Consider the following 15,000-nt stretch of genomic DNA (forward strand, 5'->3'; position numbering starts at 1 on the left):
TGTAGAACAGTAAATCATCTGATTAAAAGACGGATGGAGAGATGAGGGTGAGAACGACGAGTGATGGAGGGATGAAAGACGGATGCATCTCACTGCTGAGAGCTCTATTGACTTATCATCATAGAAACTCAGTGTAACATTAACGAGCGGATGGATCTCATTATCAGTAATTCACCTTAAAATGGAAACGACTCGAGCGTTAAATGAAAGCCGGCACAATACAACAAAACCTAACAAAGCAGAGCGACGAGCCGCTTCACACAACACTGTCTGGATGTTCATACTGAGGATCAAACCGTCGTCTCGCATCTTTATCCATCAGATCGAGCTCTTCTGCAGTGAAATAAAAGCATTCAATGAGGTCACATGGTGAGAATATGATGATTTAATTTGTTTACCCCTGCACCGCGCCAAACCTTCACATTATAACACTGAGGTCCAAACAACACGGCATGGACATTACATGCACAAAATAAAACCATCTTCTCTAGCGATTTTTCGAAATGACAGCAGAATATTCTTTTTTGACATATCTATGAATAAAATAAAATAAAATAAAATAAAATAAAATAAAATAAAATAAAATAAAATAAAATAAAATAAAATAAAATAACTACATGGTCTTTATGTTAATTATTTTAAATAATAAATTAACAAATTTATGAATATCCAAAAAAATCCAGCAATACTCAACTCCATGAACTTTTATTTTATGCACAAAAAACAAAAACAGATTTTCCTAAAACAACCACAAAAAAATGTGATTATTCCAAATGATGACAGAATATTACATTTTTGGCTGAACTACAGTATTTCTTAATAAAGAAATGTATTAACATTAAAACAAAAACAAAACAACAATATTGGACTCCAGTGATTTTCATTTAACTATTGTAAAAAATATCTTTTCATACATTTATTAATATTCATAAAAACAGAATCATAGATGTATTTCTTATTCAATATCAGTTTTCGTGGTGAAGTAGGCCGGTCTCCTCATGACTCCAGACCCACAGATGTCCACACAGCTGGAGGAGTCTGGTTCTGCTGTGTGGCTCCTGCAATGGCTCTGGCTCAGACTGGATCACTGTAAACCAGCTCCACAGGACGGCCTCTGATCCGCTCTTAAACAGACTGAACCGACTCTCCTGCTTCACAAGATCTCAGAGTTTTCCTGCATGAGCGACCAGATCCAAGAACACTGGAAGGATTCATCCATCCATCCATCCATCTATACATCTATACATCCATCTATACATCCATCCATCATCAATCCATCATCAATCCATCATCAATCCTTCATCCATCCATCTATCCATCTATCCATCCATCCATCCATCCATCCATCCATCCACCAATCCATCCATCTATCCATCCATCCATCCATCCTTTATCCATCCATGCACCAATCCATCCATTTGATCCATCCATCGATCATCCATCCATCCATCCACCAATCCATCCATCCATCTATCCATCCATCCATCCATCCATCCATCATCCATCCATCCATCCATCCATCCATCCATCCATCCATCCATCCATCATCCATCCATCCATCCATCCATCCATCCATCCATCCATCCACCAATCCATCCATCCATCCACCAATCCATCCATCCATGCATCCATCCATCCACCAATCCATCCATCCATCCATCATCCATCCATCCTTTATCCATCCATCCACCAATCCATCGATCCATCCATCGATCATCCATCCATCCATCCACCAATCCATCCATCTATCCATCCATCCATCCATCCATCCATCATCCATCCATCCATCCATCCATCCATCCATCCATCCATCCACCAATCCATCCATCCATGCATCCATCCATCATCCATCCATCTATCCATCCATCCACCAATCAATCAATCAATCCATCCATCCATCCATCCATCCACCAATCCATCCATCCATCCATCCATCCATCCATCATCCATCCATCCACCAATCCATCCATCCATCCATCCATCCATCCATCCATCCACCAATCCATCCATCCATCATCCATCCATCTATCCATCCATCCACCAATCAATCAATCAATCAATCCATCATTCCATCCACCAATCCATCCATCCATCCATCTATCTATCTATCTATCTATCTATCTATCTATCTATCTATCTATCTATCTATCTATCTATCTATCTATCTATCTATCTATCTATCTATCTATCTATCTATCTATCTATCTATCTATCTGTCTTATCTGTCTGTCTGTCTACCATGTCCTGGCAAAAATGATATCAACCAGTAACACCATAGCAACAGTCCAGAATCCCCTAGCAACGTCATGGCAACACCTTAGCAAACATCTGGGTGCTCTAGGTGGTTGCTAGTGCGTTGCTATGTAGTTGATAGGGTGATCTGGGCATAACACCTGCATAGCAACATCCTAGTATCTGCATTGGAACAACAACCTAGAATCCCCTAGCAACTGCAGAGCAACACTCTAGCAACCACTCAGAACACTCAAGCAATGTTTGTCTATCTGCAATCTGTCTGATAGACTACACAACCTTAAAATCTTCAAACGTTAAGCTTTTAAAACTACTTCAGCTCAGGCTTCATTAAGTTTTATTTTATTACTATTATTATTATTTTTTTCATCAAGTCTGGTCAAGTGAAATGAATCACCTTTAATTTGTGAAGGACTTAATTCACTGGTTTCTAAAAACAGGCACTGATACATGGTTATGAAATACATAAAACGCTGAATTGAATATATATTGTTTCTGATTTTGATTCTGTTACTGTGACGAGAAACTTGAGTCAAAGGCTCCTCTCATATGTGCAGCTGCAGCAAGTTTGGATCTGCAGAGTAAATGAATGCAGTTTGCAGCTCTTCACTCACAGCAAGAACACAAGCAGATCCATTACACCTGCAGAGAGCGGCGCTGCTCGCTTTGGGAGGAACCGGGCCAGATCTGAGCCGGATCAGCACTGTCTCTGGACTGAGACTCTGGCAGACGGAGCTCTGAGCAGATGGCAGAAATGGCAGAGCACTCATGAACGACTGGCACATGAGAGACGCTTCATGATCATCATCTACACTAAACTACAGAGCCAAACACAGCAGAGAAAGAGTCTAGCAGCGTCGGGTCTGAGGGACAAACGCTAGTCGTCCCGCTGACCCTTAAATGGCTGTGATCCGTCCATCAGACATCCGTCCTGGGCATAGCAACACCCTAGTGACAGCATAGCAACCATCCTGAACCTGGTTCAAAAGATCAACCAGATACTAGTTTGTTGGGTTGCTGCTTAAAAGTTGCTAGGGTGTTCTGGGCACAACAACACACTAGCGACTGCATAGCAACCATGTACACACTAGCAACCACCCAGAACATCTTAGCTGAAAAGATCAAACAGTTGCTAGTTGGTTGCGGTTGTTAGGGTGTTCTGGCTATAGCAATTGCATAACAACACTCTAGCAACTGCATAGCAGCAACTCACAACAACCTATTCTGTTTCCAGTTTCTTTGGTTTTCAAGGTGATGGCTAGACTGTTGCTATGCAGTTGTTATCCCCAGAACATCCTAGCAATAACACATAACACCCTAGAAACCACCAAGTACACACTAGCAACCTAAAAGATTAAATGGAATTTAAAGCACTCTGCCGCAGGGTGATGTAGAGTGGGAGGAGTCTCACCGGTCACCAGGAAGGTGCAGCGTCCCGGCCCCACCTCGTTGATGATGTCACAGGTGTACTCGCCGTAGCCCTCCCGTGCCAGGCTGCGAACGGTGTAGTCGGTGTCGTCGCGCGAGTCGAAGGTGCCGGCGTGCAGCAGCCGTGAGCCCAGCCTCCACTCGTAGCGCAGCACGCGTGACGGATGAGCCCGAAGAACACGACAGTTCATGGACACCGGCCGACCCAAACCCTGCCGCACCTCCTGCCACACCGGCTCCACCGCCGGAGGATCTGAGAGACGGACGCAGAGAAACACATTACTGGAGCTGTCACACATCACATAATACATAAACAACAGAAAATATTGACCTAGAACATCCACACCAAAGACACAAAACAAGCACTCAATCGGAAACAACAATAAAATAAAATAAAATAAAATGTATTACCTCTTAGTTTGGTTTAAGAAACAGGAAATCCAACAAAAAAATAATAAAATAAAATAAAATAAAATAAAATAAAATAAAATAAATCTGTATTACATCTTAGTTAGGTTTAAAAAACGGGAAATCCAACTAAATAAAATAAAATAAAATAAAATAAAATAAAATAAAATAAAATAAAATAAAATAAAATAAATCTGTATTACATCTTAGTTAGGTTTAAAAAAAGGGAAATCCAACTAAATAAAATAAAATAAAATAAAATAAAATGTTTTACCTCTTAGTTTGGTTTAAGAAACAGGAAATCCAACTAAAAAATAATAAAATAAAGTAAAATAAAGTAAAATAAAGTAAAATAAAATAAAATAAAATAAAATAAAATAAAATAAAATAAAATAAAATAAAATAAAATAAAATAAAATAAATCTGTATTACCTGTTAGTTAGGTTTAAGAAAAGGGAAATCCAACTAAATAAAATAAAATAAAATAAAATAAAATAAAATAAAATAAAATAAAATAAAATAAAATAAAATAAAATAAAATAAAATAAAATAAAATAAAATAAAATAAAATAAATCTGTATTACCTGTTAGTTAGGTTTAAGAAAAGGAAAATCCAACTAAATAAAATAAAATAAAATAAAATAAAATAAAATAAAATAAAATAAAATAAAATAAAATAAAATAAAATAAAATAAAATAAAATAAAATAAAATAAAATAAAATAAATCTGTATTACCTCTTAGTTAGGTTTAAGAAATGGGAAATAAAATAAAATAAAATAAAATAAAACCGATTAGTTTTGTTTGAGAAACTGGAAAATAAAATAAAATAAAACTGTATTACTATTTAGTTTACATAAAAAAATAAAATTTTAGCATTTTAGCACTTGGTTTGGTTTGAGAAACTGGAAATCCAACTAAAAATAAATAAATAAAAATGAATAATAAAATTGAAACATCAGATCAATCAAATGAATCAGTATGAAACTTGAGTTCAGAACCAAAGACTAAAAACAAGCACTCAGTCGGAAAAGTAAAGTAAAGTAAAGTAAAATGCACATATGCATACAATGAGAATCCACTTTAAAAAGGGTATAGTGTTATAGTCAGTATACTATTGCCAACAGACAGCCAGCTGAAATTAATTTCTGCGTATCAGTAAGGAGCCGAATAAAGGCTGGTTCAAGCGGCACTGGAAGACAGATGAACACAGAGCTCTTAATCTGAGAGGTCGAGCTGATCCTCCTCCAGATTCACTCCATCGAGAAGAAACGGAAGATTTTAATGAGCGCCGGGTGTGAGAGGCTAAACGAAACACATCTGAGATCATCTCACACACACACACACACACACACACACCGCTAAACAAAAGCTAAGAGATGAAGAACAGAAAGAGAGAGAGAGAGCTGCAGAAGTGAGTCAGATGATGACAAATACACATGTGGGAGTTTTCCGTCTGGATGTAATGAAATAGTTGGTATTTGCTTCCGGAAAAAACAACATACAGTACAAGGACGAGGCTTTTACAGAAATGCTGCCGGCCGTATGAAGGGTTACGCTACATTAGAGCCATATGCTGTGGCTAATAAAGGTCTGGCGTGTTCCTTCTCTTCCTAAATTGAAGCAAACACAGTTCAATCTGACAGAGACTCAGATCTCTCTGGGAAATGCAGTCATATAATGGAGCAGCTTTTAACATCAGCTCTGATGTTTCTCAGTCGGAGCGTTTTCATTGCAGTAGATGAACAGAGACAACATATGAATGCATTTCAGTGTCTGTCAGCAAAAGCATCGACAGCAGCTTTCCTGAGTCTGAAAAAAAAGATGTTATTAGATGTAACCAGATGTTATTCTGAACAAAAAGCAGAATCAAAAGAAGGACAGATCATTTTAGTAATTCTGCTATTCCCACCACCTGAGCCTATTCCTGATCCATATTAAATGTGTAAGCATAACTTAATTATATATATATATATATATTTGGACTGAAAAAAAGGAGAAATAAATATTTGATCAAAAAAAATATAAAAAATCTTTTTGGTATTTGGCGTAAAGATTAAATAAAATATAAATAGTAGATAAAAATTTTTAAATTAATTATTATTATTATTTTTTTTTTTTACTTTTTAAACAAATTTGTAAACTTAAAAAACATATATTTAGAATCATAATCATAATCATAATCTGACTGTAATTCTAAAAAAATAATTTAAAGCTGTTTATATATATTTAAAAAAAAATAAAACTATTAAAAAACGTAATTAATAAAAATAAAATAATTGAAAATGGAAAAATTAATTAATTAAAATGCAAGCTAATACAATCTTTAATAAATACTTTAGTACTAAATAAAATAAAATAAAAAAAGATGTAATATTTAACATATTTATTATTTCATACGTTTTTCAAAGTCAACCTGCTTGAGAAAATGGTTTTCTTCACTAAAAAATAAACTAAACCTTTTTAGAAATATAAAAGGGGGGAAATTATATAAATAAATAAAAATAAAACAAATAAAATAAGCACGCATAACTAAATAACTTGAAAATGTATTAAAATAACTCAAATGAAAACTGAAACATAAATGAAAGCTAATTAAATTATCAATAAATACTATTAATTCATGCTATATTTTTCAAAGAATAAAACATCAAACCGTATGTTTATAGGATATGATGTTGTTCTTTACTAAAAATAAATTAAAGCTATTTAGCAAACAAACTAATTAAAATGACAAACACTTGAAGTACTAAAAGTATATTAAAACTAAAACTGAAAAAATAAAACTAATTATATATAAAATTATATAAAATTAACAAAAAAGACTATAAAAATAAAAATAGATTTAGTTCAGTTAACGCAAACCAAAAATATTAAATATTGGTTTGGATAACTGAAATACAGATAAAATAAAGTATAAATATTAGATGAAAAACTTAACTTAATAATAAAATAAATCTGTATAAATGTATAAAGATATGAATAAATACAATTATATAAAAAAAGGCAGTTTTAGTTTTGGTTAAAATAATTTTCAATATTAAAAAAATATTAGAAATTACACATTTTGCTTAGGAAACATGCTTAAATTGGAGTACTAAAATTATTCAAATTGAAGACATTGTAAAATACATGTTCATCAGAAACTTATAACTTTGAAACTGAACATTTAAAAAACAACCTACTATATTTTGCTGAAATGTGCGGCACTCAACGTGTTGGACACTGTATCCCAAAATGCATTTCACCATATGGACCTTGTATTTACAATCACAGCTGTATCACAAACTTTTACATTATGATTCAATTAAAATCACAAGATAACCATATTAATTTACCAGATTCTTCTGGTAGAAGTGTAAAAGTTGCAGTATTTAATATTTAATTCATAAAAAACGAAGCAAATAAAGTGACTCCCTGGGATGTTTGTGAACACTATTAAGTGAAGATTTATTTAGTTAGTAGTGACACGACACAGTTTGCTACAATGCAACACACCAACAGCAGGGTATAAACAGTGTACAGTATGCTAGAAATATTCATAATAACGCTCTCATCTGAGTCACAGTCATGAATCTTCATGAAGAATCACTGCACTAAATCTCCAGACATGAACAAAATCGAGATTGCACCAGAAAACTGCACAGTCCTCGAACACATCATCAGTAGTGTACTTACTCTGAGTGCATGAAGGATATAAGCGCATGCTTGCTGTGACTCAGGAAAGCCATTCTCATCACGTTCACACGTTCAGCTCAACGTCACACCAGAGACGCTTTATCTCTCAGCGTGATTTCACACCTCAAACACACCTCCACCTCCCTGAAGATGTCCACAGACTGAAGCCCAAGCACCTAAACGTTCACTTCAAATCTGAGTGAGTTTAAGAGTGCATACATTAGCCCATAGCCAGGGAATCAGCTAAATAATTTTATAATTCTTTAAGTTAGCGGAAAGATAGACATCAGTCAAAACAGAAAACGGTCTATTTTTATTTGTGTCCCTTTAAAATAACAGTGAAATGTTGTGTTTTTGTAAAATAAAGAAAACGAACAAAATGCGTTTGCCATCTCGGTCCTGAAATGAAGAAAAACTGAAAGAAAATACTGCATACTTATTACACATACATGAGCAATACATCTGCAGAAACCTTGAATTGTTTAAGGTATGTGACATTAAATACATTATGTAAGTTACTTTGGAATATAAATCAGCATGTTTCAGAATATAAAAACCGCTATTTGTACTCTAGAAAATATGGTATGTACAAATTATATAGAAGTAATTTTATAAGAGTGAAGTTTGAAAGTTTTAAGACAGACAGTTGTTGGCTCTGAAAAGCTTGAAAACCCCTGAACTAGCCAAGCAACAAACCAACCAAGCAGATAAAGCCATCTGAATCTGTTATGTGGAGTAACGGCGTCTGAAGTGAGTCTGTGACAATCTCCAGTTTCTCGGCCTTGACAAACAGGCTTTCAGAAAGTACAGGACGTGTTCCTGAACACACATCTCAAACACACTCACATTCAGAGAAAATGGATAGACCTCGTGTGACTCACAACTTGCCACTTTCAATATCAAGAAATAATGGATGCGATTATGTAGCTCTTGAGATTCATTCATGGTGATTCAAAGCACAGCTTGTAAAACTGTTTACTTGCACAAAAACACTGACACCTACCCACAAATCTGGACAATCCCAATTTTATTTATAAAAAATAAATGCAAAATAAACCAGACTTACATCTAGTCATACAGTCTGACCCAGTAAAAAGAAACACTGAAACTACTCACAATCAAGATATTTTGAGCATCTCTTGTATAGTTTAAATATATTTAAAAATATATATTTTTAGCTCACGGAATATGGACAACAAATAATATTTGTATTCAAATCTGAATATATTTTCTTGGACTGAATATATGGAGGGAAAAACTTTTTTTAAATGCTTTTTTTTATTAAACAAACAATGGGCAAAAATATATTGGTAGAAAATATATTTACATAAATATATTTTGAATATCTTTTAGTAGCAAAAAATATTATTTTGAAATATATTTAAAAATACATTAAAATATTTTTTTGGCATATTGGTATGTTTACAGTTCTTATAGACAACAAGATATGGAGGGCAAAATATGTTTTTTAAATGGTTCTAAAGTTAAAAATATATTTTCTAAAATATTTCAAAAATATATTAACAGAAAATATATTTACCTCAATATATTTTGAAACATATTTTACCAAAACTACTTTTGGCCTGTTTTGTATGTAAAAAACAAACAAACAAAAAAACATTATATATATATACATATATTATACTGCTGTTATATTTTGTAACATATTTTAGTAAAACATTTTTAGTATATTTTGACATTTTTAATTGGAAAATGAGCCTCGATGGGGACCTTTTGCTGTGAATGGTTTGATTCGGTGGACGTTCATGTTGTTAATGACATGAAGACATTTGGACAGGGATTGAGGAGCACTTACAGCGCACGATGAGCTCGATCACAGCTTCTCTGGGCTTGACGTTGAAGCCGTTGTACTGGCTGGTCTGGCAGCGGTAGGATCCACTCATCTCTCGCGACACGTTGACGATGCGCAGAACGCCGTCGTAGCTCTCCATCTGCATGCTGCCGTCCGGCATCGGCGCCTCCTTATCCGCCCGAGACCACAGGATGATGGGCTTGGGTTTCCCTGAAACAAGGCACTCCAGCTCCACCGTGTCTCCCTCCCGCACCGCCATCGGAGACTTGCCCCGCGGTACGGTCAGGTTCGGAGGAACTAAGAAAGAGAAAAACAGAGGAGGGACTGATACGGGGCTCTAGAAAGCCAGCAGACGGGGCCGTAGAAGATGGTCAAGACCTGAGTGTGTGTTTATGAGCGAAACACAATCTGTGTTGGATTCGGGATGGAAAATCAAACGAGCAAATGATGGAAAACAAGTCGATCAAACAGCAACACCACTAAATGGTTTAAATTAGTTCCCAACAGCATGCATCTTACAGTTTTTCCTCGATTGCTACCACACAATTCACCATTTTTTTCACAACTAGAAACACAATCTCAAAACTATACACACCAATTTGAACCAAAACTACAAACTTCCAGGTCCAATTCAAATACTTTAGTCAAAAACCATGCTTTCTTTTGTTTGTCCTCAGATGACACACTTACACTACTTCACTGCCTAGAGAACACTAGTGAGATCACTTCAAAACACGGTTACAAAAACCTCATTTTGAAAACATGAATCCTTTTGCAAGTCAATGACTCTTACAGTATACGACATAAATGGAGCGGTGCAGATACAGTAAAAATTAGCAATAAACTTTAAGAAATGTTTACTGTCATTACACTACTGTAAAGAGATCTTACAGTAGATCAAAAGCACTAGAAGAGAAAAGTAATATGTATATAAAATTTACAGTAAACAAACATTGGAATATACTGTCAGTTACTGTACAGTAATAAACAATGAATTGACAAATAAATAAATGCATAAATCAGAAAGTGTCTGTTTTGAGAACTGTTTTAATTGTTTGTAGTGTGTTAGAAATCAAGAAAAACTGTATATAAAATATTAACTGAAAAAAATCTATACATATTAGATATAGCTGAAAAAACATTTTATTGAATTAACTTATTTTATTTCAAATAATATAAATGTTTTTATTTAGCTAAAAGAAAATCTTCACGTTTTTAAAGCTTAGTGTTTTTTCATGTTTTATTTCTTGAAATTAAATATATTAAATTATATGATATCTTTATATTATTTCAAATAATGAAAATGTTGCAGCTAACTGAATTTAAATATTTAAGTGTTTTAATTTTATTTTATTTCAAATATGACATTTTTATGTTGCTGTGGCAACTATTTGAAATAAAAAGTTTGTTTTTATATTTTATTTTATTTTTATTTTGTCTATAATAATAATAATAAAAAAATCATGTTACCACTGTAAATATCTGGATTAAAATATTGTAAATAATAATAGTAATAAAAGTGTATTTCAGTTTGTTTATTTTGTTATTAGTATTATTATTATCTTATTTTAGTTCATTTAAATGTTCTTATGATCAAAATCTTTTCAAGCTTCTAAACTTTTCAGACTTGTTCAGATGTAGTGACGAGTTCCTTCAGACAGCGTCTCTGAAGGATTGGAATTAAATCATCTCCCGCTGTCTTTTATACTTTCGTTTCTAACGGCATAAACTCAGTAAATTGTAGAAATCCTTCAGCTGTCGCTCTGTGTGAGGAGATAAAAGCGCTGCATTCAGGACTGAAGCCTCGACACGTCTGACGAGACAAAACTAAATAAATAAATAAAGCTGCAGGGTCCTCGGAGACGAGGGAAACATCACGTCCGCATCGCCATGGCAACACATCAGCGAATCAAAGAATCATCAAAGAATCTCATCGAAACATTTCACCGACATGTCAAACAACACAGCTTTAAGAAAATGAAGCATATTTGCTTTATTTTGACAGTGACCCTCAAAATACCATTCATTTAAACATTTTACCATTATGTATCTTCACATTCTTTCTTATGTTTCAGATATAAGTATTATGTTTTTTTTCTCACTACTGTAATGCAGATTATTTGCAATATAAAAAAAAAATCATATTATAGCAATTTCACGAGTCTATAATCCATATTTACACTTCCTCCAGTGAAAAGCGCATCTCCTGTTGTCTCTCACATTAAAATCCAGACACATATTTGTTTAAACGCTGCTTGATCTGTGCAGATTTCTCTCCTGATTCAGACCAGAACACTTTTTCACTGGAGGAAGTGTTATTATGGATTATAGTCTCTATGTGGTTGAGTTAAAATCATCTTAATGCTGGATGTGTTTCAGGTTTTGTCTTCTCCAGATGTTCACTGATGGACTGGAGTGATGTGGATTATTGGGATGTTTTTATCAGACTCTCATTCTGACGGCACCCATTCACTGCAGAGCATCCATTGATGAGACACTGATGCAATGCAACATTTCTCCAAATCTGTTCAGCAAATCTTGATGGACAAACAAAAAGACAGTAGAAATGTTTTCCGGTCTCTTCCCAGCAGAAGCAGCTGGAGCTGTGGATTGTTAAGAGCTTCCTTAGTTTCACTCCAGCAGATAAATGAAAAGGAATTCAAAGCATGGAGAAGTACTAGTTCGATTTGTCTCTCTGATAAAGCCAGGAGTCACTCTAAAGGACGAAGCGAGCGTGAGGTTGATTGAACGTTTGCAAGCGCTGCTATCAGAGCCGTCCTCTCCGAGTCCTCATTATCAGCACATTTAAATGTAACGACTAATGTGAAGATTAATTGCTCGGCTGCAGAAAGAAGTGTCCTCTCTCTCTCTCTCTCATGCTACAGCTTCATTAACACTCGAGCAGAATGAAGATGGATTGTGTTTTAGCTCTGCCATTCCACGCGTTTCCTCATTATTTAATCCTTCTGCTATCGGAGGAGAACATCTCAGCACACGCCTCCTGAATAAATCATTAACTGCACAGTTTCAACTAAAGAAGCGAATCTCGCAGCTAATGAGCGAGAAAAACACTGGTTTGTGTAAGAAGTGACCAAAATTATGGAAGGGAGCTCAGCTTAAGAAGCAGGGTCATAACTAAAACCAAAACTATTATAAATCATTTCTTGAAATAAACAAACAAAAACAAATAAACAAATAAATAAACAAACAAATATATATATATATATATATATGAATTAATTTAGAGGACCAAAGGAATTAAAAATAAATAAGTAAATACATGGATAAATAAATAAATGTAATGATGGGTAAATAAAGCAATAAATGACTCGATAAAACAAAAAATATTTTTTTTCTTGAATTTGTTTTTATCACCTTTTTCATTCATTTATTATGCTCCGTATTTGTACATTTATTTTTATTCTTTTTAACTTATTTTTGAACTTTCATTTTATAAAATCATTTTTAGAGTTTTTTATTCATGTGTTTATCTTATGACTTTACATATTGGCAGAAATATCTAAATAAATAAATACTGTTACGCAGGAGAGTCAGAGTCGTTCGGATCCAATTGCAGCATTTATTCAACAGAATGGTCCGACAGGCAGAATTCAGGAATGCCGTCAGGTGTGTTAGGGATATCCAGAATCATAAACAGTAACGAGCAGAGATCGGGGCAGGCAGCAGAGAATCAGAGTTGAAACACACAATTCAAAGGTCAGTCACGGAAACACAGGGAAACCGCTCGGAAATGTAAGATGGGGTTAAACAAGACTTTGCAAAGTGTCTGTGTGTGAGTGCTGCTTTTATGTGTGTGTAAATGAGGTGCAGGTGTGGCAAGGAGATCAGCTGATGAATGAGGTGCAGGTGTGGCAAGGTGATAGTGATGCAGTGACTCATGGGAGATGTAGTTCGGATGTGGTGCAACAGTATGAGAGGTGCTAGTGTCCAAGTGATGATATAGTGACATCTGGTGGTTGATGGGTGGAATGGTCCTGAGTGGAGTGCCCTCTACTGAAGTTCATGGGCACAGCTAATGATCGTGACAAATACATTATTAATGAATGAATGAAAAAAAAATGATTACAAATAAATACAACTATACTATACATGAATAAATGTAATTACAAATGAAAAAAAGTAAAATAAATATGAAATATAAATCAAATTATTAATAAATTATGAATAAATAAATAAATAAATAAATGATTGAATGAATGAATGAATAAATGAATGATTACCACCAGCAAATGTTAATAGATCTACTTTTCATGTAAAGCACTTTGATTGATTATTGTGTATAAACATGTGTTGCAGTGCCAGAGCCAGTCTCTCAGCTCTCTTCAGATCTGGCAGTGTTTCTGTGCTGAAGGTCTGTTTCATTAACCACACCGTCATCGGTCGACTGCAGGATGGAGGTGCGCTTGGCTCAAACACTGAATGTTCTGGGCTCGTTCTCAGCTGAAACACTTCCACAACATGAATCCCTGTAATCTCCTCTAAACGCTTTTATTAGGAGTGCTTCAGAAGCGCCCGGTCCTGAGAGAGTTCACCGAAATGACAAAACACGGACGGACAGGAGCTTCAGAGACAGACAGACGCTGGCAGATACTCAGACGTGAACTAAATACACACTATTCACTCATTAATTCATGTTCTTACTGTGGGTTATTAAAATAAAATAACTTAGTCTACCAGAGTCAGTCCAATGACTTTCCTTATTGGCTGATTTCACAACAGCATGAAACTGACCTACTGTGGTCTTCAGAAAACAAACAAACAAAAATAAATAAATAAATAAACGAATGTATATATATAAATAAATACATTTTTTTTAAATAAAAATAATAACATTTAATCACATTATAAATTAATACATTTATAAAATAAATGTAAAAAATATTATAAATGAATGAATGAATGAAAAATACATAAAAATTATTAAATTTAATTATATAATACAAAAATACATAAAACACTATGAACAAACTAATATTATAATAAATAAATACATAGAAATGAATTATATTGTGACTAAGTAGACAAGAAAATAAAATTCCATTATGAACAAATTAAAGTAATAAACAAAACAAAATGTAAAATTAAATATATATAATATTAAACTACCATAATAATTATAATAGAGTATAATTAGAAATTATAAATAAATAAAATAATAACGAATTATAACGAATTAATAAATAGATAAGTAAATAAATATACATTTTAACTTTAAATCAATTCTGTATTCTATATTCTAAATTCTATACTCATATATCGACCTCCAAAACCAAATTCTATGTTTTTTACTGAACTCACAGAACTACTTACATCTCTTAGTGCTGTTTGTCCAGCAATGATTGTGACTGGAGACATTAATATTCATGTGGACAACTCAAATAGTAATCTAACAGTTGATTT

At 33.9% G+C, this 15,000-nt stretch overlaps 1 protein-coding gene across 4 annotated transcripts in view; it reads right to left on the reverse strand.

The window, feature by feature from the left end:
• Positions 1 to 15,000, reverse strand: part of LOC132092036 (MAM domain-containing glycosylphosphatidylinositol anchor protein 2-like) — a 141,876-nt gene that overhangs the window by 21,827 nt on the left and 105,049 nt on the right. For 2 of the 4 annotated variants that reach the window (XM_059498093.1, XM_059498092.1), the window contains exons 8-9: positions 9,583 to 9,876; positions 3,665 to 3,934 (exon numbers count right to left, since the gene is read on the reverse strand). In XM_059498093.1, coding sequence (XP_059354076.1) covers positions 3,665 to 3,934; positions 9,583 to 9,876 — 564 coding nt within the window. Of the gene's footprint in view, positions 1 to 3,664; positions 3,935 to 9,582; positions 9,904 to 15,000 lie in introns of all 4 variants that reach the window. The other 2 variants (XM_059498091.1, XM_059498090.1) reach the window with 1 other exon arrangement.

This window comes from Carassius carassius, chromosome 18, assembly GCF_963082965.1.
Source record: "Carassius carassius chromosome 18, fCarCar2.1, whole genome shotgun sequence".
NCBI lineage: Eukaryota > Metazoa > Chordata > Actinopteri > Cypriniformes > Cyprinidae > Carassius > Carassius carassius.